The 24,663-nt window shown below is 38.3% G+C and overlaps 1 protein-coding gene across 1 annotated transcript in view; it reads left to right on the top strand.

Moving 5' to 3' along the window:
* The first annotated feature begins 4,198 nt into the window (after positions 1–4,198).
* The window catches only part of LOC127629008 (sterile alpha motif domain-containing protein 10-like), a 128,538-nt gene continuing 108,073 nt past the window's right edge, over positions 4,199–24,663 (top strand). Inside the window, exon 1 of the mRNA XM_052106016.1 lies at positions 4,199–4,308. Within this exon, the coding sequence (XP_051961976.1) occupies positions 4,296–4,308 (13 nt within the window). The 5' untranslated portion in view covers positions 4,199–4,295. The remainder of the gene's footprint in view (positions 4,309–24,663) is intronic.

The raw sequence follows: 24,663 nt of genomic DNA, 5'->3' as shown, positions 1-24,663 counted from the left end.
ATCAGTGTTTGGATACAGTACCACCATCTGCAGGTTGTGTTGTATGTGTCTAAACAAAGACCTTCAAACCAATTGGAAGGGGTTGAAAGCTTCACTCTCTCAGCTTGCGGCCTGTCTGAAGCACAGTAATGAAAGTCCTAACTGGACACTGGAAACACAACCTCTCTGCCAGGGGTCAGTGAGCACTGCGTTTGCTATTTGGGTTTGAGAGACTTAGATTTGATGCTCATCACATGAAAAAGGAAGGCCAATGCAGAGATCTCTTCAAAGATTCATGGCTGGGATAAGATGTATGATAGTTTGATAATGTAATATTGCCTCACATGTAAATATTACTAGATTTGAATATGTTCTGAAGGGAATATGAGTGTTGAGAACCAGTGCAAAACTCCCCATCATGATGCTAGGGCATTGTAGATGGAAGCTAGGTGTCAGGAATAGAGACGCTCAGGACTCAAATGCTGAGTGAAAATAAACAGGGAATTTATTCATACAAAATAAATAAAAAAACAAACCAAAACTCCCACAAGGGGGGAAAAACAAACATAAACTACCCCGAAGGGGAAAAAGTGTAATCCAGGCTGGGGAAGAGTGAAACAGGACTGACCGGACCGAAACAGGAACCAGGTAGGGGAAACAGGACAGACAGGGTGGACTGAACACACAATACTGGAAACAAGATGAACTGGCCCTGGACAGCAAACACGAGGAAACTAAAATAGGGAGAGAAATCAAAAGGTTAACAAGACAGGGCAGGTATAACTAATAAACTAATAATGGGCAAACAAGGAGGCGGGGTATGACGTAAGACAGAGAGACACACGGCGATACAGAAACAAAGAAAAGCCACGTGCCCTCACAAAACACCCGAATGGCATGAGTGCACATCGCCAAGACAATAAGGCAATATACACTCATGCCAAATGATAAACAAGACAAGAGAATGCCATAGCAATGGCAAATCTCAGACCGAAGTGACCGAACCTCAGTGAAGACAGCTCGCGACCAGGCACACACCCGTTTTCACAAGAGACAGACATTAACTATTGCAACGAGTGAATACTGCCAAGATAACATAAGCTCGATGCACCCACGGCAATAACAGACAGACATGGAGCATGAGTGTCCGGATCCTGTTACAGACCGAAACCGAACCAGACAGGAAGTCAGGACACAGACACCATACGTCAACCGTGCGCTTACACAAAGACAGACAATGAAACACAAGACAAACATGGGATGATGATGCCACAGTCCTGTTAGACAAAAACCCAGACTGACAGAGTGACAGGACCGTGACACTAGGGTGTTGCTATGTGGTTGTATTTTGAGTGGTCTTTAGAGTGTTGCTCTACGGTTGATAGGATGTTTTTAAACACACAATGACAATTTATATTAATATATATGCAGTAAATAATGTATCATTTGTTTTGTTTACATTCAATATTCATGGTGCTAATGATAACCCAAGCATTCGTACCCTCTATTTTTAAGTTTCTGCTGGCAAGCTGTTGAAACACCACAACAAACTCAAAAACACATTATTTTGGCCAAATTTTGTTCGAAATTATGTCACACAAATTCGTTCATTGGTTTCGCTAGATGTCTATTGGTGCCTTAAAGGTGTGTTCACACTGACAAAGATTAAATTGTGCTTAAACTTTGTCACTGGTCACTGGTTATTGTGAATGTGCCTAGTATGAGCAATGTTAATAACTACATAAGTAAAGTTTGTCAAGACTAAAATAGTTTTAAATGTTTGAAGTTTAAATGTTATACAGGCCTAACAGTCAGACAGACACAAAGACAGAAAGTCAGACAGAAAGACATACAGTGCTTTACTAAGTGAATGCTAGGGTCCGATCAGTTAGAAAAAACATGGCAAACCGAGTCATAACAGTTTGAAGGTCTGTGCCAAGTTTGGTGGATGTAGCTGGAAATCTCAAGATGTTACTTCTGAACATTTTGTTCTTTGTTTTAATGATTTTGGAACCTACTGTACTGTATGCTGGCTTTGTTAAGCCAACAAAATTATGCATGCCTTAGTGCTAAAATCTAAAAGTATTTCAAATGCCATGAACTTGCTGAGAAGCTTTCCATCTAAAAGTCAACAGAAGTCAACAGAAGCCTTAGCACCACCGTTAAATGGCTTCTTTATAGAGAGACTCACTCCCACACCTCTTATAACTTTAGAAACCCACCACACCAAACACCATCTCATCTCCTCTGGTGAGTGTGCACAGTACTAAGGCAATCAAAGTTAATTAGGACAGTGGCCAAATACAGCTCATTTAAGTGGACATGTTTTCTGGTATTTGGCTCTGTGGTATCTTTTGGGTGTAACTCAGCTGATCAGCAACACTTAATGGACACACAAGAAAATGTGGGAAGATTTCCTCTTGCATTGGACTACTGAAGGCTTCCTCTGATGATCTTGATTAAATGCTTGCCTCAAAACTCTTTTTTCCATGGCTTCACAATAAGCAAGTTGTACCTTGAGGCATGATGTCAGAACTTAACAGGCTTTTCCTTCTTTGAAAAAGATATGGCACTTATCCCTGTACCACTGCAAGAATGGAGGAGTCAGAGTGCACACGACTGTGTTATGACCCAGAAGAAAGTAATGGAAAAGATATAATGCTTAAAGGGATAGTTCACCCAAAAATGACATTTCTCTCATCATTTACGAACCCTCATGCCATCTCAGATGTGTAAAACTTTCTTTCTTTTGCTGAACAAAAATTAAGATTTTTAGAAAAAGATCTCAACTCTGTAGGTCTGAACAATGCTACTGAATGGTGAACAGACCTTTGTAGCTCCATAAAACACATTAATGAAGTAATACAAGAATCCAGTGCTTAAAACCATATCTTCAGAAGTGATATAATTGTTGTGGGTAAAAAACAGATAAAAATGTATATCCTTTTTTTTTTTTTTACTCTAAAACACTTTAACTTTCACTTTTACATCTGATTTAGAGTAAAAAAAAAAAAAAAAAAAAAATAATATATATATATATATATATATATATATATATATATATATATATATATATTGTTCTGTTTCTCACCAACACCTATTATGTCGCTTCTGAAGATATGGATTTAAACACTGGAGACTTATGGATAACTTTTATGTTTCCTTTATGTGATTTTTTGAGCTTCAAACTTCTGGTCACCATTCACTTGCATTGAATGGACCTTCAGAGCTGAGATATCCTTTTAAAAATCTTAGTTTGTGTTCTGCTGAAGTAAGAAAGACATACACATCTGGGATGGCATGAGGGTGAGAGATTAGAAAATTTTCATTTTTGTGTGAACTATCCCTTTAAAGTCGAGGTCACTGCTAAAAATGTTTAAATCTCATTGTATAAAACTAGTTAAGGTTTTTTCTTTGGTTGTTTTACTTAAACGTGATCTAGGAATGAAAACTTCACTTCAACTATTTGACATTTTCCCACAAAATACTGTATGTATCTTAAAGCAAATAGAGAAGTATGAATAGTAAATAGTGTTATACAGTTGATAGATAGACAGACAGATAGATAGAAATCATAGTATAGAAAGAGAAAAACAGTAGCCTATACTTAGCCTACAATAAATATAAGACAAATTTGAGTAAACATGAAGCAATTTTCACAAAATAGGCCTGCATTAAACTATGTCATAAAACATTGATTTGCATATTTACATGTTCATATAGCCTATTTATTTTTGTTTGAATATAACATTTGTTAAAGTCTCATTAATGCCAATAACGTATTATAAATTGATTTGTTATTCAATTACGCACTGCAACAGCAGAGAGCCACATAAACCTTTTTCTTTGCACACGGGTCAAACATTCACATGCTCTCTAGTGCTTTTTGCCCCAAGTGTGCCTAACGTAGCCATGCGTGAATTGATCTAGAAGATGTAGTTTAAATTTCACGAGTGTCTTTTTTTCTCCTTTCACTGGCTATCATTAACCTCCAATGCCACATGTGTAAATCAGCAGCAGCGCGCGCTCGTTCGCTTGTGGGGTGAGTACGTTCAGCACTGAACACTGAGGTGAGATACCGAAGGGAGGAGTTTTAACTGGCCAAAGGCTTTCAGAGCGCAATGAATGAATGAGATTTCTGTCTCGGGTTTCCATGAGAATGCATCGATTACTCTGTCTTATTTGGCTCGAGCTCCACAGCTGATCGATCCGCTCTGGCAGAAGAAACCGAATCTCTCTTTTACTGAACAGGACACCCGTAAGCATGGAAGACACTTACTGAGGCAATCACGGAGAGATACGCGTTTATACCGACTATGGCTGTAGACGGTAAGGTCACTGTGCGGTCATGTTGTTCACTATTTTAAACAAAACATGAATGCATTAATTTAGGAGCCAAATGCGAAAGAAACATAGGCTGTGCGTGACAGTAGGGGAGATGTCACACGGGAAAGTTGTCACAAGAGCTATGACTCTCAGTAACTAAATACTTAAATTAAATGTCCAGTTCAAAACTGTATTAAATTACAATATGTTTCGTAATTTCTACCCTCTGAATTGAAATTATTGGGTAAACAAGTGAACACGACAAACCACTCATACGCGACAATATACAAGTAGGCTAAGAATGTAGATTTTAAAGTTATTTTTTTTCCATTAATGTCAGGTTGGGGCAAGTTGTCACTTGTATTTTAGCCTATTTCATAATTTTATAAAATTTATTAATGGCAGCTATATTTGGCAAAATCAACGGGTTGATATTTTTGTTTCTAACCTATCCTAGGTTTAACGTTTAAGTAATTGTTTTGTGTTTCAGAAATGTTTTAGTGTTTACATTTAGCTGAAAAGATATTTAATAGCCTACAATAAATTGTAAATACAGATATGTTGTGGAAGATTACCTTTTTTCATTTAGTTAATATTTCATACTTCAAACAAAAGTATTTTTTGCAAATCAGTGATAATAAACAGGTTCCAATTGTGACAACTTATCCCATATAGTGAGACATCATGTTTGGTTAATGATCAGTAACTTATTGTTTTTCTAGGGCAATTATGGTGAAAATTTGCTTTTTTTGAAGTCTGTCAAAAATGAATCTAGCCTAAGATATATTCACTGGAGTAAAAAGTGACAACAAGCTTTTATTCCCCTAGTCAAAAAATACTTAGGCGTATAATTTCCCCTATAACGATATTACCATAGGCTACTGGTTACTTTACTACAGGACTATACTGTCCTGTACTGTACTGTTCGATACTTCGTAAGACTTTTTAACTGTATGCTGTGATGCCGTTTCTCTTACTGAATGTCATGTGCCATGTTTCCATTAGAAATTTGGTGATCGGTTTTGGGCTGGCCCACACATTGTGGGTTTTTAAAAGATGTATTTGTGGCCATCATTTTGACATTGTGCTCAACGTGCTCGGGCGAATGTCAGCTAGAGTTCATGGGTTCAGAGCTGGACATAAACATAAACTCTACCTAACATCCTACATGACGTGGATGAATGAAAACATCCATAAACAGATGTTCAAGGTGTTCTCAAGGGCTTTCATGTAATCATAAGAAATATATGCTTTCACTCTTGGCCTCAAGGCAATCATACACAATCCAAGTAACATATACTGTGTGCGGCGCTCCTCAGCGTGGTGCTGAAATGGACAGCAAGACCTAACCTCACTTTAAACCAGGTCCTTTCCTATTCAGTGTATCTTTAAGCGATAATGCACCCAAAAACGATGATTCTGTCATTATATACTCACCCTCATGTTGTTCCAAACCCACATGATTTTTTTTTGCTGTGGAACACAGAAGGATTTGTTATGTAGAATGTCAGCCTCATTCACATTCACTGACATTGTATGTAAAAACGATGCAATAAAAGTGAATGGTGACTGAGGCAAACATTCTGCCTAACATCCCTTTTTTGTGTCACAGCAAAGAAAGAATGTCATTCAGGTTTGGAACAACATAATGGTGAGTGACAGAATTTTAATTTTGGGTGAATTATCCCTTTAAAACGTTCTTCTTAGGCGTGAGAGTGTCGATTCAGTGATTTATTAAAGAACAGCTTGTACTATCCAGAATAAGGCTTGCTTTATATAAGTATAGGTTTGCTACGATCATAGATGCCAAAAATATTGCATAATCAAAGTCTCCCCCAAAGAATGTTAAATAATTATGTATATGTAAACATCTTGATATTTTTTAGCCAATTAGGAGGGCTAATTTTAATTAGTGTTGTATTCTAGCAGCAGCATAATATATTTAAGCACCTTTTGCTCAGCATCCTAGGAGAATAAAGAGGTGTGAGGACAGTAATTCAGTCTTGAAACGTAATCATTTTGTTCTTAGCAGTTTATATAGGGAGAGCTCATATTTACCTGCAAGGCATTTGATTAGAAAATTGAATTGCACTGGTATATAAAAAGAGGACTGCTTGTTTGCTTTGATATCTTTTATTGCATGTATATTGCCACATCATTCTCCTGCTGTACTAGTTATTGCTTTGCAGGGTTTCATTTTGCACAGATACATTTAGATTCAGTTTCCAGAATAGCAATGGTTTTCAGATTACATCTGATGATGCATATAACGCATTGTTGTTTTAAAGCATGTTTGTGTTAGTGCTCATAAAAACTTATAAGCTTCATGAGACAGGAGAGGCACAGATGTTGGATGAGCCCCCCTCTTGCCCTGTTTCACACTCCCTACGGCACTGAGCCAATCCCAGCAAGTAAGAGAGAGTGTGGGCTGTCTTCTTGCTACTAAGGGACCACCAATGCATTAAGCAGATGGGCACAAGCATGTCACTCATTCATTCATGCATGCATACAGAAGGATTACCGAGATGGAAAAATGCCAGGCCCAGAAAATGCAGAGATGTGCAAGCACCGATTCTAAACACACGCACTCTGCCGTCTGACACAAATATAGACAAAGAGAGAGTAAAAGAGTGGGGGAGAGAAAAAGAGAGTAATTTCTGGTCTGTGTTGTACAGATTGGCATGTGGTGGTATGAAGGCAGTAAATATTTTGGCTCAATGTGTATTTGTCTGTTATCAGCAGAAGTGATTCTATGCTTGACCAGTCTGTCAATGCCATTGGCTGTTTTTTGTCCGACTGGTAGACATTTGCTGTTACTCTGTCTGTGGTATGAGAACACAAATAATGATTCTTTAAGGAATGTTTAATGCAAGTTATAGGGATAGTTCACCCAAAAATTCTCTCATCGTTTACTCAACCTCAGGTCATCCCAGATGTGCAGAACGACTTTCTTCTGGAGAACACAAACAAAGATTTTTAGATGAACATCTCAGCTATGTTGGCCATTCAACACAAGTAAATGGTGGCTAGAAATATGAAGCTCCAAAAAGCATATTAAGGCTGCTTAAAAGTAATCCATATGACTCCAGTGATTAAATCTACTGGAGTGGTGGCGGTATAGTGGGCTAAAGCACATATCTGTTAATCAGAAGGTCACTGGTTCGATCCCCACAGCCACCACCATTGTGTCCTTGAGCAAGACACTTAACTCCAGGTTGCTCCGGGGGGATTGTCCCTGTAATAAATGCACTGTAAGTCGCTTTGGATAAAAGCGTCTGCCAAATGCATAAATGTAAATAAATGTAAATCCATGTCTTCTGTAGCTATAATATAAGTGTGGGTGAGAAACAGATCAATATTTATTTCTTTAAATCTCCACTTCCAATTTTACTTCCACATCCATCTTCTCTTGTTTTTTGACAGTTGTATGCATATCGCTGCCTACTGGTTGTAGCTGGTCAAAGGTGGAGATTTATAGTAAAAAATGACTTGCATATTGATATTTTTCTCATCCACACCTATTAGATCACTTCCGAATATATGGATTAAAACACTGGAGTCATAAGGATTATTTTTATGCTGCCTTTATGTGCTTTTTGGAGCTTCATAGTTCTGGCCACCATTCACTTGCATAGTCTGGTCCTACAGAGCTGAAATATTCTTCTAATCATTTTTGTTCTGCAGAAGAAAAAATGTCATTCAAGTCTAGAATGGCGTGAGGGTGAGTCTCATGAACGCGCAGAAGAGAGCAACAGTCGGTCAACTGTTTCACTAAATAATACATTAGATCTCGGTTTCTTTCTCACCGATTTTTATCTTATGCTCTCAGAACAATCATACATCTAATGGACTAATTTATTAGACTTCTGAATTAGCCTATACTTTTGAAGCTTGAAGAGGTGTTCACCATAAACTGCTATTGTATGACATCATTGAGCACAACATATTTCACAATTTCTCCCTTTGTGTTAAAAAAAAGAAAGAAAGTCATATGGGGTTATAACAACACAGGGGTGAGTAAACAATAATTGAATTTTAATTTTTGGGTGATCTATCCATTTAAGCTGTTTTGACATGGAACATTCTTTTAACTTTTAGAGAAACAATGGCCCCAGATCTTTTCCACACTAGGGGTTTTGTCCAAAAGCCTTTTTACCATGTTCATGCTGAGTGCGTTGTTGGTCAGATTAATGAATCTCACCCCAACCGCATGAGAAAAGTTACACAACCCACCCACCCCCTCCCCACCGTAGACTGATTCTCACATAAGCAAGTGAGTAAAAGAAGGAAGGTGAAAAGAAGGAAGCTACTGTTTCTTTAGTCACACAAACATGGGATTTATTGGCTTTCTCATATATTTTTTGAGGGGCTCTTACCAGCTATTTGGTGTCCTGCCCAAAAGTTGGCTTTGGAGAGCTTTTGAAATGTGATCCATGATCAAATGGTGTGGAATGTGTGTGTGTATAGGCCAGCATCCGTGTGTTCTCACGGGCATGGCATCCAGTTTAGACCATCGACCCATCCCTTTATCCATCTTAATCCTTACCGATCTTTATGGGATCTAATAAGAATCCTGTATGGCTGCATTTATACTGCAAGACCTAATATATCATTTCAATATTTTATGATTTTTTGTCAAATATGATTTTTTTTCTTGCCTGTTTAAGTATACAGTCTTCACTTTATACATAACCTACTGTGTATACATTAATGCCCCATCAAACAATGCAGCGCTGCACTTCCCTTATATAAAGTTTTGCCACACTGTCAGTAGATCACACAAGTAAATTGATTAATTTGTCGCTGTCAAGTGGACTTGCGCGGATATTGGTGCACACTGTTCATAAAAGCAGTGCAGTTTTGGTCCTCTTTTGGAGCGTTTGGATTCCCATACTGCTCATATCTAAATAAAACAGGCTTCAGGCTGAGGAAAGGGTAATAATAGGTCATTTGACATATGGATATGAGGAACATTTCTAAATCTAAATACATGAGATTAAGTTCAGTCATGAAACTCTAAATGGTGTAAAATGATAGATTCTTTGAACATGTAATCTGTTAGCCAATCAACTAGAGTAATCCCTCTTTGTCAAACAGTTGTTTGCAGGTAGTAAATCTACTGCACACTATGAGAGCTTTTCTCTGAAACCCTCATCCTCCCCAGCATCTCACGTGTACATCTGCTTAAATGGATGGTTAACACAAAAATGTAAATTCTCTTATAATTTACTCACCCTTATGCCATCCCAGATGTGTAAGACTTTCTTTCATCTGCAGAACACAAATTAAGATTTTTAGAAGAATATCTCATACAATGCAATTGGATAGTAATCAGATCTTTGTAGCTCAAAACATGACATAAAGGAAACCAAAAAGGATACAATTAATCCATATTACTCCAGTGTTCAAATCCATAGCTTCAGAATGATATAATAGTATAATATTTAAGTCCATTTTACTTTAAATCTCACAAGTGAAAGTGGAGATTTTGAATAAATAAAGATTTACATTTTGATCTGTTTCTCACACACACCTATCATTTTGCTTATGAAAATATGGATTTAACCACTGGAGTCTTATGGATTACTTTTATTTTTATTCTGATTACTTTTGCATTCTCAAAAAAGAAACTTATACACATCTGGGATGGCATGAGGATGAGTAAATGATGAGAGCATTTTCATTTTTGGGTGAACTATTCTTTTAAAGGTGATTGTATGTCTGATAGTGCAGGAACAGCTTATCTTACATGCTTGATATTGCATATCTGTGTATGTTCTAGCAGTAGCAAGTCTTTGTTTGCTCTGCAGCGTAAGCAGATCTAGTCTACTGAAACCGAACGTACTCACCATATCCATTATAACATCTTAAATGTATTCTGAATGTTGTTTTGACTGAAATTGTGAGTCGCGGAATGTGGATCTAGTACACAGCTTTATTAATGAAGAAAAAGCAAACTAACTCAGGATGTGTAGAAAAAGCAAAACACTGGGAACCAAGCACAGAACATGAAAACTAAACATGCAAGAACTGACACAGGAAACACCTGGGGAAACAATCAGGGAATGAGAAATAATCAGGGAGAACCAATCAAGGAATAAAACTACAAAGGACTACAAAACTAACAGGAAACAGGAACTAAAGAATTTCAACATAAAAGTACAAAAACAAAAGACAACAGGGAACATGAAAGAAATAAAATGAATTGCTCTGGTTTTAATCATACATGCCAATGGTTGCATATGTGTATTCTCGTCATAATTCACATCAAAATTATGTTAAAGATACATTTAAAATGTCTTTGCCACTAAATGGAATAACAAAAATAAACATTGGTTTCACTCAAAATTCCTGATTACAACCCCCATGTGTCCATCTTGCTGCTCAAACAGAGCAATAGTTATTGCACCACAGAGACGCAAGTGTTTACAGTTTTTGAGGAAATCAGCCTACAAATGGCTCACTTTTAGTTGTCTACTTAAACCCTTAAATAAAAGGAGAATCAGATATTAGATCAGATGACCAAATGTGAGATACATAGCATCTGAAATTGGCCCAAATCTGATGCCAAAAATCCAATCTCATAAGTGTTTTTGTTGTTTAAACAGGGGGAAATCTGAGTGTACTGAGATTAATGATCTCAGATTAGCTTTGCCTTTCATATTCATCAAAAAGATTAATTAATCAATAAGACTGTTCAGACCCTAGAATATAACATGTTTCAAAAATTTGCTGGCTTATTATGGGTCAGTGCAGCTGTTCTGAGACTTGCTTTGAATAATTGTGGGATTTAGGGGGATGGGTAAGAAAAAGCAAGGGGGAGGTGTCCAATAAACCTTCAATCTTCAGTCCCTATGGACTTTAAAAAAATTGATCATGCATTGAAAGCAAGGAGGAATCAATTCAGCTTTAATCAACAAGCATCTTTGTGAATATAGAGAGTGAGCAGCGAGAGAGCTGAAGAATGAAAAAGAGAGGTCTATTTCTTTTGTGGGGCAGACTGATAGCTAGGTCGACCCGTGTGGGTTTTTCTGTGAGCTATGGATAATTGCTCTCAGTTATTCTCACATTCATTCTCCCAATCCTCCACCACCTAATTTCTCCAGCACGGTGGTCATACTTGATTTTTTTGAACAGGGGGTCTGTCAGCTCGTCTCATTCTGTTGTATTAGCAAGCGCACAGGACCGTGTCCAATATCGCTCCGTTAATTAGAGCTGTGTGAGGGAGAGAGAGAGAGAACTGCAAGATCAGGAAAGATAAAGGATGAAAGAGGAGAGGGATGGCTGAAGAAAGAGACAAAGCAATAGAAACCACAGAGAGAGTGGTGCTAATTAGATATAATTTATTTAATAGATTTTATATATGAATATATTATTTATATTATATATAATAGATATAAAAATTAATTTGATGGAAATTGATGGCCTCATGCAGGCTTTTTAGTTGCCGTTTTGGTAATTGCTTTCTATTCCAAAGCAGTTAACAAAAGCAAAAGTTAAAGTGATAGTTCACCCAAAAACAAAAATCGTATCATCATTTGCTCACCCTCATGTTGTTCGAAACATATACTGTATGACTTTCTTTTTTCTGTGGAACACAAAAGGAGATGTAAAACAGAATGTTAGGGAATGATAGCCTCAGTCACCATTCAGTTTCATTGCATTTTTTTTTCTATACACTGAACGTAAATGTCCACTTAGACGAAACATTGCCCCATAGACTTCCACTATAATTGGATTACTGTTTACACGAGTGTTGCTTGTTTATTCAAATTGAGGGATGATTCAAAATAATTTTGGTGGTAAATTACAGCATAGTTTCATATTTACATATATTTTTTTGATATAGCTTAACATGTTTTGCTGCCACAACATTGGATAACTCATTGCATATTTGTACAAAATATCTCCAAGACATACATTTTTTTTGCAGTCCCCTATTTCTGTCTATCTTAACTTTTTGGCAGTTTCTAATGTGTAATGGTGGTGTCTGATTAGTCAATGGCCTCTCACCATGCTGAAGGCACTGGGCAGTGCGGATGCATGTCCTAATGGCAAAAAGCAATTACGCTGTGATTTTCACATCTGTATTATCTCCCTCAACCAGCTCTACTCAAGCTAATGGATGCATTACGAACCTGAGACCTCTCATCACTCTTTCTGAAAATGATGAACAGTTCTCCACACTCTCATCCTGTCCCTCAAAATATCCCCCATGGCCATATCTCTGCAACTCTGTCTCTGTGGCTTTCATCCACATTAACTTTCTCTTTTTGACTCACTGTAGCTCTGTCTTGTCATCCACACAATCATAAATTAGACTTAAGTTGGAAGGGCCATAGATGTGGATATTATTTAGTGTAAATTAGGGTATTCTGGTGCATTTTGTTGCACTTTTGACTTCTGAAATTTACTGTGATGTCACCCAAACACTTGATAACCAACAAATGAGACCACAATTTCTTAATATGATACTGTTAAAGGTGCTATAAGCAATGTTAGCCACTTAATTAGACATACTCTTTCCAAAACCTTGCCTTAAAAATGTTACTGTTTTACCTGTCTATTAAGACACTGTAAAAAGATGCAGTTAATTTGTTAGAATTTACCACACAAAGCACATTTTTTGGTTACCTGACAAAAAAAATGTCAGTGTGATATCTGTGATGGTATACCAAGGTACTGAATTACCATACTCTTTGTCATGTTACATGTACAAGAAATAAACATGTTACTTTTAGTTATCTGGGCCACTAGACATGAAGAAAGTGCAATACAACTTGTTCTCATTGTGTCCAGAGCAAAATAATGCTCTACTAAAGGACGGGAACTAATGTTCTGCATAGAGATCCAGCATAAGTATACTAAAGTGTATTTAAGTGTGTATGAATGTGTCTGTGAGAGAAGAGAGAGACAGAGCAGAGTTCTGAATGCTCTGGAATGGCAGTGATCCAGCAGAAGATCTGAGACCCAATTACTGTATATAGAGGTGCCAAAATCAAACCAAAGTTAAATGTGAATATCCTTTTTTTATTCCTGTCTGCCTGCAACTTTTGCTCTCTCTCTCTCTCTCTCTCTCTCTCTCTCTCTCTCTCTCTCTCTCTCTAGCTGTATCTCTGATTCTGTTTTGTGTATTTAAGAAAGATGGACTGCCTCTCTCATTTCATCTTGATCTTACTTAGACTCCAATAATCACCAGCCATCAGTTATATTCTCTAGAGGTCATGCATTATCTATTTGAGTCTAATCTGGAATTCTGTGATAACACAGGAGGTCTCTCTTTCTGTGTGAGGTACTAGTGTATCACCGACCTTTTAACATGTCTCTTCTCATAATCCACTCCGAAAGAGTCCAGATCACCTTATCTCAGATTAGAAGAGATTTGATGTGTACCAATATGTGTATGTGTGTGTGTGTGTGTGTGTGTGTGTGTGTGTGTGTGTGTGAGAGAGAGAGTGTGTGTGCATATATGAGAGAGAGCAGAAAAGAGAAATTATTGTATTATTATAAAACCAGAAATTATGGTAAGAGTAAACAGTCCTCTCTGTTTTTGAACTCTCTATGATGTTTTAAAGTCACCCTAAGAACTTGCCAATGCTGGCTCGATGCTGCATTGAATTAGTTCCCCTTCAGCCCAAAATAAAGACTGTTGAATATTAAAGAGAGATCGGCAAATGCTCTTTCTGAGTTAGCAGACGTTTACAGATTGAAGTCTGTGAACTGTAACATTTTGAATTTCAAGTCTGGTGTTAATCAGAATCACCCTGTCATGCATCATACTCATCTTTTATGTGTGTCTCTGCTTTCTGTCAAAATGTGAACTGTGGAGAACATATAAGGCTACGTCCACATTAATCCAGATACATTTGAAAACAGCATTTTCTTTTTCTCCACTCTGGCATTTTCAAACTTTTTTCAAAACTTGCTTGCCCACACTGAAACGTATAAAAAAATAGATGTTCCATGTATTGTCTGAAACGCAATTGTCCTTGTGTTTTGCCACCGGACAGCAATTCTGCGTAAACTTCCTGTCGCCTTTTAAGGAATGCAATGTAAAGGTTGTCAAGTCACATTTATCAATGCTATCAAAGTGGATAGCAGTCACAACATCACTGCTACAATATGAGCTCTCATTAAAGATTGATTTGGGTTGAATGGATCACATGACTGCATCACATGATAACAAATACATTATTGTTTTCAGATACTATACAGAATGTATATATGTACATTTTGAAAGCATCTAAAACATAATGTTTTTAACATATTTACATCTTTAGACATGAATCACAAATAGATTTGAATACACACATCTATTATAAATATACAGTATTTGTATATTTGAACAGTTGTATAGATATTTGAGATCCCTTAACCTTACCCCAACCCCTAAACACAACCACTCTTCAACAATTTAAAAAGATGTAGCAGACAGATTAATGTACAATGACAATCATTTTTGTTACAATATATTAATTTAAGATAATATATTTTTTACAGCTGCTAATCTCACACCTACCTCTAAACCTAATGCTGACCTTTCTTAACCATATAAAAAAATGCAACAGGCCGATAAATGTAACCACATAATTTATTGTGCATCTGATGTACCCTGGTGGCATACAATAGCTTTATGTGAGGTTGCGGGTGAAAATTATGTTATAAATCGATGAAATTCTTCTCCTGATATGCTTCGTAATGGCACTGTCATTTCCATTTAAACATACTGTACATTGCAGAATATGGGAAATAGCAAATGGTCACAAAACACTTGAGAGCCAGTGAGCATTCATCATCATAAAACCTGTGTCGTAATACATTTTGAGGCGGCAATTTCTGAATTATATGAAAAAGAAACCAATGCAGTTTAACAGTTATGGTAGGCGCTATGGCAGATGGAGAATTTAGGTGGAGAATTTAGGTGTACTCCTCACACAAAGCTATCTGAAGATTTGGATTGTAGTGAACGAGTAAAATGGATTACATTTATGATTGTTTCATGGTGCTTTTGTGTTTTTGTTTGAATCTTTTTTGCCATATTCTGAAAACTCCTTTTGTGTCCCAAAATTTTAATTAAAAGCTTGATGAATGATTTAACAATTACAGAATTTTAAGTCATTTGAACATGTTTAAACTTTAGTCTTGGGTAAAGTGATATAATCCTTTAAAACATTGGGGGAGGGCAGCAGAAATCACACAGAACTGAATGAAACTGTAATCATGTCAAATTAGATAAATACTGTACACGAACTGCGTTAAATGTGATGGCATTTAACATTATCTCATATAACTCATATCTCATATAACTTAACTAATCTCATTTAATAAATTGTAAATCCCTTGACATTAACTGATTAATTCCATAAATGTAAGATTCATTGATTCAAACAGTAACATTTGTAAACGTAAAAATTTGCACATTTCTAAAGGTTTTAATACATACATTATGACATTTTAGATGTTGTCAATGCATAAATATTATATGTTTCGGTATCTATGCAGATGTAAGATAATGTATGTTTGCTTGAACCAAACTTTACATAAGAATTATTATGAATTTTCATGAGAACTCGTTGGTATGACAGTGTTTTGTGTTTTACTGTAGAGTTTTTAAAGTTGTGAATGCAAACTTTGAAATAGACTTTAATGAATGTCATTTAATTAGGAGTAAAATATAAAATATATATTCCTAGTGCAGTGGCGAATTCTCAGGGCCAGCAAAGCCTTCTGCTGGCCTAACATGTCAAATAAATAAATATATTTCATCCTTTTTCATGTATTTTTAACCGCTTCAACTCTTAATTAATCTACAAACAAATATAATGTTTTTTTAAAGTTTATCCAGTATTTATTCCTTGATGCTTACAAGCGAAGTGTGACAACTTTTTCACACATCGCATGCCCGAAGCTCCTTAGCGAGCTCCTTAGCCGAATCAGTGCTTAAGTCTAAGCTCCATTCTGTCAGGCCTTCAGAATTTCCACAGAATCAACACTGCAGTGAATAGGCATCTAAAGTCAGATTGTCAGATTCAACAGCCAGTCAGATTGATTTATTTGTTCTTGGTGGGTGTGATCTTTAGGATATGTCCGGTTGAGGTCTTCTAGCTGGCCTTGAGTGACGCAATCACGCTTTAAGTGATGTACGTAACTCAAGAGCAAAAATCACGAGATCTTACTGACGAGTCTTGCCATTGAGAAAGAGATCCTTATGGATTTAAAAACCTGAGATGTTCTGCATGACCGTGTGATTGCTTAATTTATTCAACAGGAAAGGAGGACTGATTTTCACTTCAAGAAAATTGGTAAGTGCTTTTTGCGTTGTTATAGCAACATCAGGAGTTTTCTAAGTGTAAATTAGGCTGCTTGAGCATTCAGTGTTGGATTAAGTTTTGAAAAGTAGTGCTACGTTCCATTCAACTCGGAAAGTCGGATTGTACAACTTCCTACTAGGAAAAGTGCAATGGAATGCATCTTGAAGTCAGAAATACAACTTGTAAGCTCTTGCAGAAATTCTCAACTCCATTTCACCGAGATGCAGGTGCATGATGTCACACAAACATTTCGACACTCAGGGAGATATTCAAAGTAAGTGATAAACATTCACTTTATTAATTAATATCGATAAATGAGCTTGTTTCCTCATTACATGATATTAAAGCTTGTTTAACCCTCTGAGGGTATTTTGGGCCCTGGAGTTTTGACATGCCTTGACATTTGTGCTTTTTTCAGTTGCTTAAAAACATATTAATGGCTAATGTCTGATAACACTGTATTCAGCACAAACTGGGCTACAATAATATGTGAGCAACATGTATCTACAGGTTTGTATTATTGAGAAAATAACATTGGTTATTTATGGTTTTTGAAAAAACAAAAAGTTTAAGTCACTGAAATAAGGTCATATAACACATACTAAACATTTGTCCACAAGCCTTTTGAGAACTGGATCTTGTAGCCTAGAGTTTTTGCTACGAAATGATGTGAAAACCATCCTGATCACTCATTCATACAAAGCAATATAGTAATTTAACTTAATTTTAGACCTACACTACCATTAAAAGAAGTCTCTTCTGCTCACCAAGACACAATTTATTTGATCCAAAATACAGAAACAACATTGATATTCTGAACTCTTTTTACAATTTAAAAGAACAGTTTTTCTATTTTAATATATTGTAAAATGCAGTTTGTGATAAAAGCTGAATTTTCAGCATCATTACTGCAGTCTTCAGTGTAACATGATCCTTCAGAAATCATCATAATATGCTGATTTTCTAATATGGGCATATTTAAAGTGCATTTTACTAATTTAATCATAACTCATATTTGCAAGCACAAGCTTTGTTGATGATAATGAGGCATTATAAACACTAGATAAAATATAATCTAAACATTCATATTATATTATATCATATTACATATCATATTTATATCACACAGCATACAATTTAAATACCTGCTTTAGCGGAATCCTGGCTGGCAAGTCTGGAAACAGTCCCACTAGTAAAATATGTACATGTTTATATAAAACAGCATGTCAGCTAATGAAAATACAAACGTTCATCGGAGTCCTGCTCTTCTTCTGAGGAAAATGTTAAATATTCCATAATATCCTGGAGCTTTCTCACCTGTGTATCATTGCAAATGAGCAGAAAAATAAATTAAATGTGTTTACAACCTCGCTGTCGGGGGCGTGTACCATTTGCATTAATCGTCTCGGCACATTAGCGTATGAATGGCGTGCTCTGCTGGTGGGTGGGATCACATTACAGATAATTAGATTTCCAAGTAAAACCTGAACATCGCTTTGTTTCAAACAGATTGCATTGCGAGAGAATATTTGTTTTAAATTTGAATTGTTTTATTTAAAAGTAGAAATCTTAAGCTTTCTTTAGACATATGTTTCATATTTGTGTGATAAATATTCGCGGAGTTTCAGTTTATTTTTGTGACGTGTTTCTGAAATATGCTTGTGAACACAGAGACTGCTGAAAGCTCACCCTTTTTATTTTCTTTATTTTACAAAAGCACAAGATTTTGTTATTGTGAGTGTACACAAATAAAAGTACACCTTTTATAGTCTCTAATGATGTCTTACACTTATCTGTATACACACAAATGACAGAGAATTTTAAATTGTTTCTGCTGTAATGACGAAAATATCCAGCAGGACGTGCCGGCGCGTCCGTCGACCCCAGAGGGTTAACATACGCCTGTAGAAACAGGCAACTGGTCAATTATAATCTCTTTTGATAATCGTACAACTGTAGCACAAATTCTAGCGCTGCAGCATTGTTTATCAGTTAGGTTGCTAGGAGACATCTCCATGAGAGTCAAACCCCTGCTAAGCGAACTTGAGTGCTGCAGGTTTGTTTCCTTAAAGTCATCTTCTGAATATTGGGGAATGGAATGCATTTATGGTCAGAGATTGGAGATACCAAGTGTACCCTGACGAAACTAAATTTATTGCAAGCAACATTTAAATCGCAAATATTATTAGATAGATTTTTCCAGGTATTATAGACCTCCTTGGTAGATTCATATGAAAAATTATGATTTTTGAATGTCTGTCCAGGAGATGTTCATTTCACAAAACAGTCATGCTGCTGTTTAAATTAGGCTTGCTTGAGCATTAAGTGGCCTTTCAAGTTCTGGCTTTCGTGTGTTGATGTGTTTTTAAAATGTCAATTGGTATTATTAGTTAGCTGTGACATAATGTATGATGCCCAAAGGCATAGGGTGTCTTATTCATTGTGAAACTGTGTTTTCTTAATGGCATGAAACACACTGAAGGCCTAGACATAAAATGCACAGCCCGCCACTTTGTTAGGTAAGTTACTCAAAAAAATTATTCACTTCTTACATCTATCCTTAGAAATGGAAGAATGTAGTTGTGAGGGTGAGAATGCACTGTAAAAACAAGAACCTGGCAGCTGTGGTTGCCAGAATAATTATGTAAAAACATTGTACAAATGTAAACAACTTTACAGAACAACCTGTTTAAAACTGTTGTAATTTACATGACCACACTGGCAATATAAAAACAATCTGTTAAATTGACAGTAAAAAACTTGTACCTTCTGAAACTGTAAAAATCTGTTTTCTACTTAATAATACTTTAATATAATTGTTAATCACTGTAAAATTACAGAAGAGCACATGATGACATGAAGTTCACCAATAGTGGCTTAAATATAAAACAGAACACTCAAATGTACGTAACTGATATATAAAAATAAGAACAGTGAAAAAGCACAACAAGGTATTCAAATAATTCAAAATAAATATATATATATATATTTTTTTTTCTTTTACTTTAAACTGTTCCCTTACATGCTTCCTGGATATTGAGTTGGATATGCTGCATGAAGTAAAAAGCCTGCTATGTTCACAGACACACACAAACAAAAGGAAGCAAATTAAGCCTTTTGGCATGGCCCACCACATTCACACCACAGAGAGGTTTGTAAAACACCCACAACAGGGCTTTCTAGTCCTGCCCTGCAGGCATCACATAAACAAACACAAACATCCAAAGACACACTCACTGGAGGACACTAACTGGGTCGTGATGATGTGACGTTTTTTGATGTGTGCTTGTTTGAGCATGGAGTCCATTATGATTAGAAGGGAAAAGGTCAAAATGAGCAGGAAACATTAGCATGAATTAGCATTAGTGTCTCCAAGAATGAATGATCATGGGAAAAGATCAGAATGACTCACAATTATAAATAGGACATAAGGGTATAAAGGAGGGGACGTGCATACTGCTCATTCAGGTTTTGTGCTGAGGAGCTGAGAATAAGGTTCCGGCCATTTCAGCAGGTAGTGCAGGATGGACACAACGACTCATTTCCTCCATCAGGAAACAGAGGTTACGGAAGTAACCAGGACATTCCCTATCTGTCTCAGACAGATTCAAACTCAACGTTGTGTCGATGTAGTGATACTAGGGGTCTCCTACAAAAACAGCACAACTAGCTGAACTGTGTTACGTGGATCGTCGGTGTGAGACTGGCAGACTACTGTGTGCCGCATAGCCAGCGCACTGTGACACCACGTAAGCTCCCCTGATGCTAGTATGAGTGTCAAAAAGCCCTTTGGGGATGAGTTGACTAACCAAAGGTTAGGGACAGGCTAGCCCAGTCATGCCTCTTCTCTCTTTTTTTCATTTTTCTCCTCAGAAAAAGAGAGAAATCATTAACCGACCGGGATGCCAGTGTCTACGTGGGGGTGTCACTCCCAAGGGGAAGACACCTCGGAGACCACACCCCACCCAGAGAGAGGAGATGGGGGGTATTTAAAGTGGAGATAGGCAGAGTCTAGTCAGAAGTATGTCATGTGAAGAAGTCCCACGGTAGGTCCTGCCCAATAGGGGAGAAGGCTATACAAGCATGGTGACTGCGGCAGAGGGGCCTCTGCCCAAGAAAGACGCAGTTTGCCAACAGGGAAACATTCTCAGCGGAATATACGTCGCAAGGGGTTACCTACGTGTCCCAGTATGGGGCTTAGTTAGCACAAGTACTGGGCTGGTAGCGAGTTTATCCGCAAACTCGCCTGCCTAAGGGCTAAGAGGAAGTCAACCAGGGAACACATTTGTGAACGCTACTGGGAATCAACAATGCATATATTCAGCTCAAGGGAGGTGAAAGGTGTTGGGTGTAGCCCAGACTGCTGCTCTCCAAATGTCTGTTAGAAAGGCGACACTGGTCAGAGCCCAGGAGGCCGCCACACTCCTGGTGGAATGGGCTCGTAGCCCTGCAGGGGGCGCCATGCCCATTTCGGGACTCGAGTCCTGAGCCAGTGCTGAAGCGGTCTCATATGCATGAAGCCAAGCGTTGTGGCCACCTCCAAAGATGTCATATGCCCCAGGAGCCTCTGAAATAGTTTCAGTGTAAACACAGTCTTCTGTATGAACGCCTTCAAACAGGTCAGTACCGACTTGGCGTGCTCGTTTGTGAGGCATGCCGTCATCAGACCAAGTCCAACTCCAGGTCATGAAAAGAAATGATCTGAACCAGGAGAAGCTTGCTCTTTTCCCCGTTGACCCGAAGCCCTAGCCGGCTGAGCTGCGAGAGCACCAGGTCCCTGTGCGCATCTCGAAAGTAAGCTATGATTATCCAGTCGTTAAGGTAATTGAGAATGTGAATGCCCACTTCCCTTAACGGGGCAAGGGCAGCCTCTGCGACCTTCGTGAAGAAGTGAGGAGACAAGGACAGGCTGAAAGTGAGGACTTTGTACTGGTACGCCCGACCCTCGAATGCAAAGGTCTTCAGGTCTAACACCGCAAACCAATCTTGATGTCAGATGCTCGGTAGAATGCGCCTTTGTATCAGCATCTTGAACGGGAGACTGTGTAAAGCCCGGTTCAAGTACTCATAAGTCCAAGATTGGCCGCAACCCACCGCCTTTTTTAGTACAATGAAGTAGGGGCTGTAAAACCCCTTCTTCATTTCGGCTGGAGGGACAGGCTCTATCGCATGCTTCAACAAGACTTTGTATTACGATTTTAATGGTGCAGAATTTTATTCAGACAAATAATCTAGTTATTTATCATTTATCTGAATTATAACGGTTGTCAAACATGACTGATTCCATTATAAATTTCCTTACTAATGTAGAAATAGGACTGTTTAATTTAATTCCTAACTCACACATACTGTTTCCCTTACAAATAATGGTAATATACATGACACTTTAACCTATGCAGTGTACATTTATCATACCAAATTCGCTACATATATTGGTGTGAGAATTTGAGCACTTTAAATGATTACTGTTTATTTGTGCATTGTGGAATGTGCTGACATTCATATGCATTGATGAAACTGTTTTCATTAGTGTTGACCCAGATCACAAATCACTGGTGTTGGTTGCTATGGCGACGAAAGTTCACGGGAAGTCCTAAAGAGACTCTTCCGGGCAACTAACCGCACATGCGCAACCTGCCGACGCCATATTGTCAACACAGCACAGCTAAGCTAATAGCATAACACAGCACCGCTAACCTAACCAGTTAGCAAACTTTAATTGAAACCCCTAAATATGCTACAAGGCCTTGGACTGGAGCTTCAGGCGCCCGCACCAGGTGACATTGCTCCGCAGGCATAGGTGCACCGCGAGCGCCTTGTCCACCGGGGACATCGCTAACATCCGTTATCGAAGGTAGCAGGAGAGCGGGGGAGCTGAAAGATCGGGACCAGGCAGTGAAAGGTGCCTCCCGCAATCTTGTCAGCTCCTCATGCACCTCCGGGAAGAAAGGCACTGGGGTGGGGCGTGGCTGTGAAAGCATGTCTGTCATTTCGCCGTCCAAGGCGATACTGTAGTTGTACCTAGGTGCATGGTGATGTTGTGTTCAGCCGCAGGGTTGCTGGAAAGACAAGGAGTTTGGTCTTGGCTGGGTTGAGTTGCAGGTGGTGTTCCTTCATCCAGGCCGAGATGTCTGCAAACGCAGGCAGAGATTCGAGCAGTCACTGTGGTGTCGTTTGTTTGAAAGACAAGTAGAGTTGCGTGTCATCAGCGTACCAGTGGTAAGATAAACCATGTGTCTGAATTATGGGTCCCAGTGATGTTGCGTATATAGAGAAGAGAAATGGCCCATGCACTTATCCCTGAGGTGCCTGATGTGGCTTGGATACCTCACCTCTCCAGGCTACCTTGAAGGATCTACCTGAGAGATAGGAGTTAAACCAGTCAAGCACAGTTCCTGTGATGCCCAGTGAGGAGTGGGTGGAGAGTAGGATCTGATGGTTGACTGTGTCAAAGGCTGCAGAAAGGTCTAGCAGAATCAGAACGGATGATCTGGATTCAGCTTTCGCCTGTCTCAGATACTCAGTGACAGACAGCAGGACAGTCTCGGTGAAGTGTTCACTTTTGAAACCTGTTTGATTGTTCTGTGAGAGATAGGCAGAGATTTGATTGAAAACTGCCCTTTAAAGAGTTTTTGCCATGAATGGGATGAGAGAGACTGGTCTGTAGTGTTATATCTGTGTGGGGTTAAGTGGAGTTTTTTCAACAGCAGGGTTACTCGAGCCTGCTTAAAAGTAGTGGGAAAAGTGCCTGTAAGTAGAGACGTGTTAATTATGTTTGCGAGTCCAGGTATGATGGACAGAGAGATGGCCTGGAGAAGGTGAGAAGGAATGGGGTCAAGGGAACAAGTGGTGGGGTGGTTGGAGAGGAGTTGTTTAGAGATCTCAGTGTCAGTCAGAGGAGAGAACATAGAGAAAGAAGAGTTGCATACAGAGGTTACGGTGAAAGGAAACCAAAGGTTGAGTCTGTTTTAATGTAGATGGGAGAGTCATGTTGAATTTAATAAAGTAGTGATCAGAGACATGAAAAGGTGTAACAAGAATATTTGTGGTGGTACAGTTACGTGTAAAAATGAGGTCCAGCTGGTTGCCCGATCTGTGAGTTGCTGTGGAGTGTAGTCTTTCCAAGTCAAATGAGGCCAGAAGAGTATTCATTTCAGTGGCCTGGCTTGTCTTGGTGTATGTTGAAATCGCCAAGAACCACAAGTGGCCTACCATCCTCTGGCAAGGGGGACAACAGGACATCCAACTCCTCAATTGTTTTTGTTGCATTGTAGTAATGGCATGGAATTCAAAAGATATATTGTTACATAGTGAAGCCTGTTGTGAAAAAGTCCCGTTTTTATGAATGAGCACACACCTACCGGTCCTGTTCCCCCACACGTACCGTCGAGGGGTGTGAGAGAAGGAGAAGTTATTAGAGAGAGCAGCAGGTGTTGCTGTATCCTCTGGACGTATCCATGTCTCCATCAGTGCCAGGTTGCTGAGGGTGGACTGTGTGGCAAAGGCTGGAATGAAGTCAGCTTTGTTCACAGCAGTCTGGCAGTTCTAGAGTCCCACTGAGAACGAGAGTGGAGCAGGTGCTGAAGTGCAAAGTGGCTGTTGGTTGTGTGGGTTGTGTTTGGTCTTGCATCTAAATCTTGTAAATGGTCTGTAAGAGATAACAGGGATTTGCTTGAAGGCATGTGCTATTCATGAAGTAGACATGTTAGTATGTAGAAGGAAAATAAGTGAAGATATCAAATTAAAAGATACTTAAGTGCTATGGTGAGTGGCGCCTTCAGCATTCAGTCAACTATATACACGTTTTTAACGAGCTTTTCAGTGGAAAAAAGCAGGCCATGCCTTAATGCTTCTTAGCACAACAAAGCGTGGTCTAAATTCTAAAAACTAAATGCGACTTCCGTACACCGCAAATAAATTATGCTGCACTTTAGCAATAAATAATACTCTAAAACATGTGAAGCACTGTTTACAGACACTAAAACAAGGATAGTTTTACACACACTGGATAACCAACTCTAAGTCTAGCAGCGAATACTATGGGACA

Source organism: Xyrauchen texanus, chromosome 35 (assembly GCF_025860055.1).
Source record: "Xyrauchen texanus isolate HMW12.3.18 chromosome 35, RBS_HiC_50CHRs, whole genome shotgun sequence".
NCBI lineage: Eukaryota > Metazoa > Chordata > Actinopteri > Cypriniformes > Catostomidae > Xyrauchen > Xyrauchen texanus.
The sequence above is the reverse complement of the archived record's forward strand: the minus strand, read 5'-3'. Positions and strand labels throughout refer to the sequence as shown.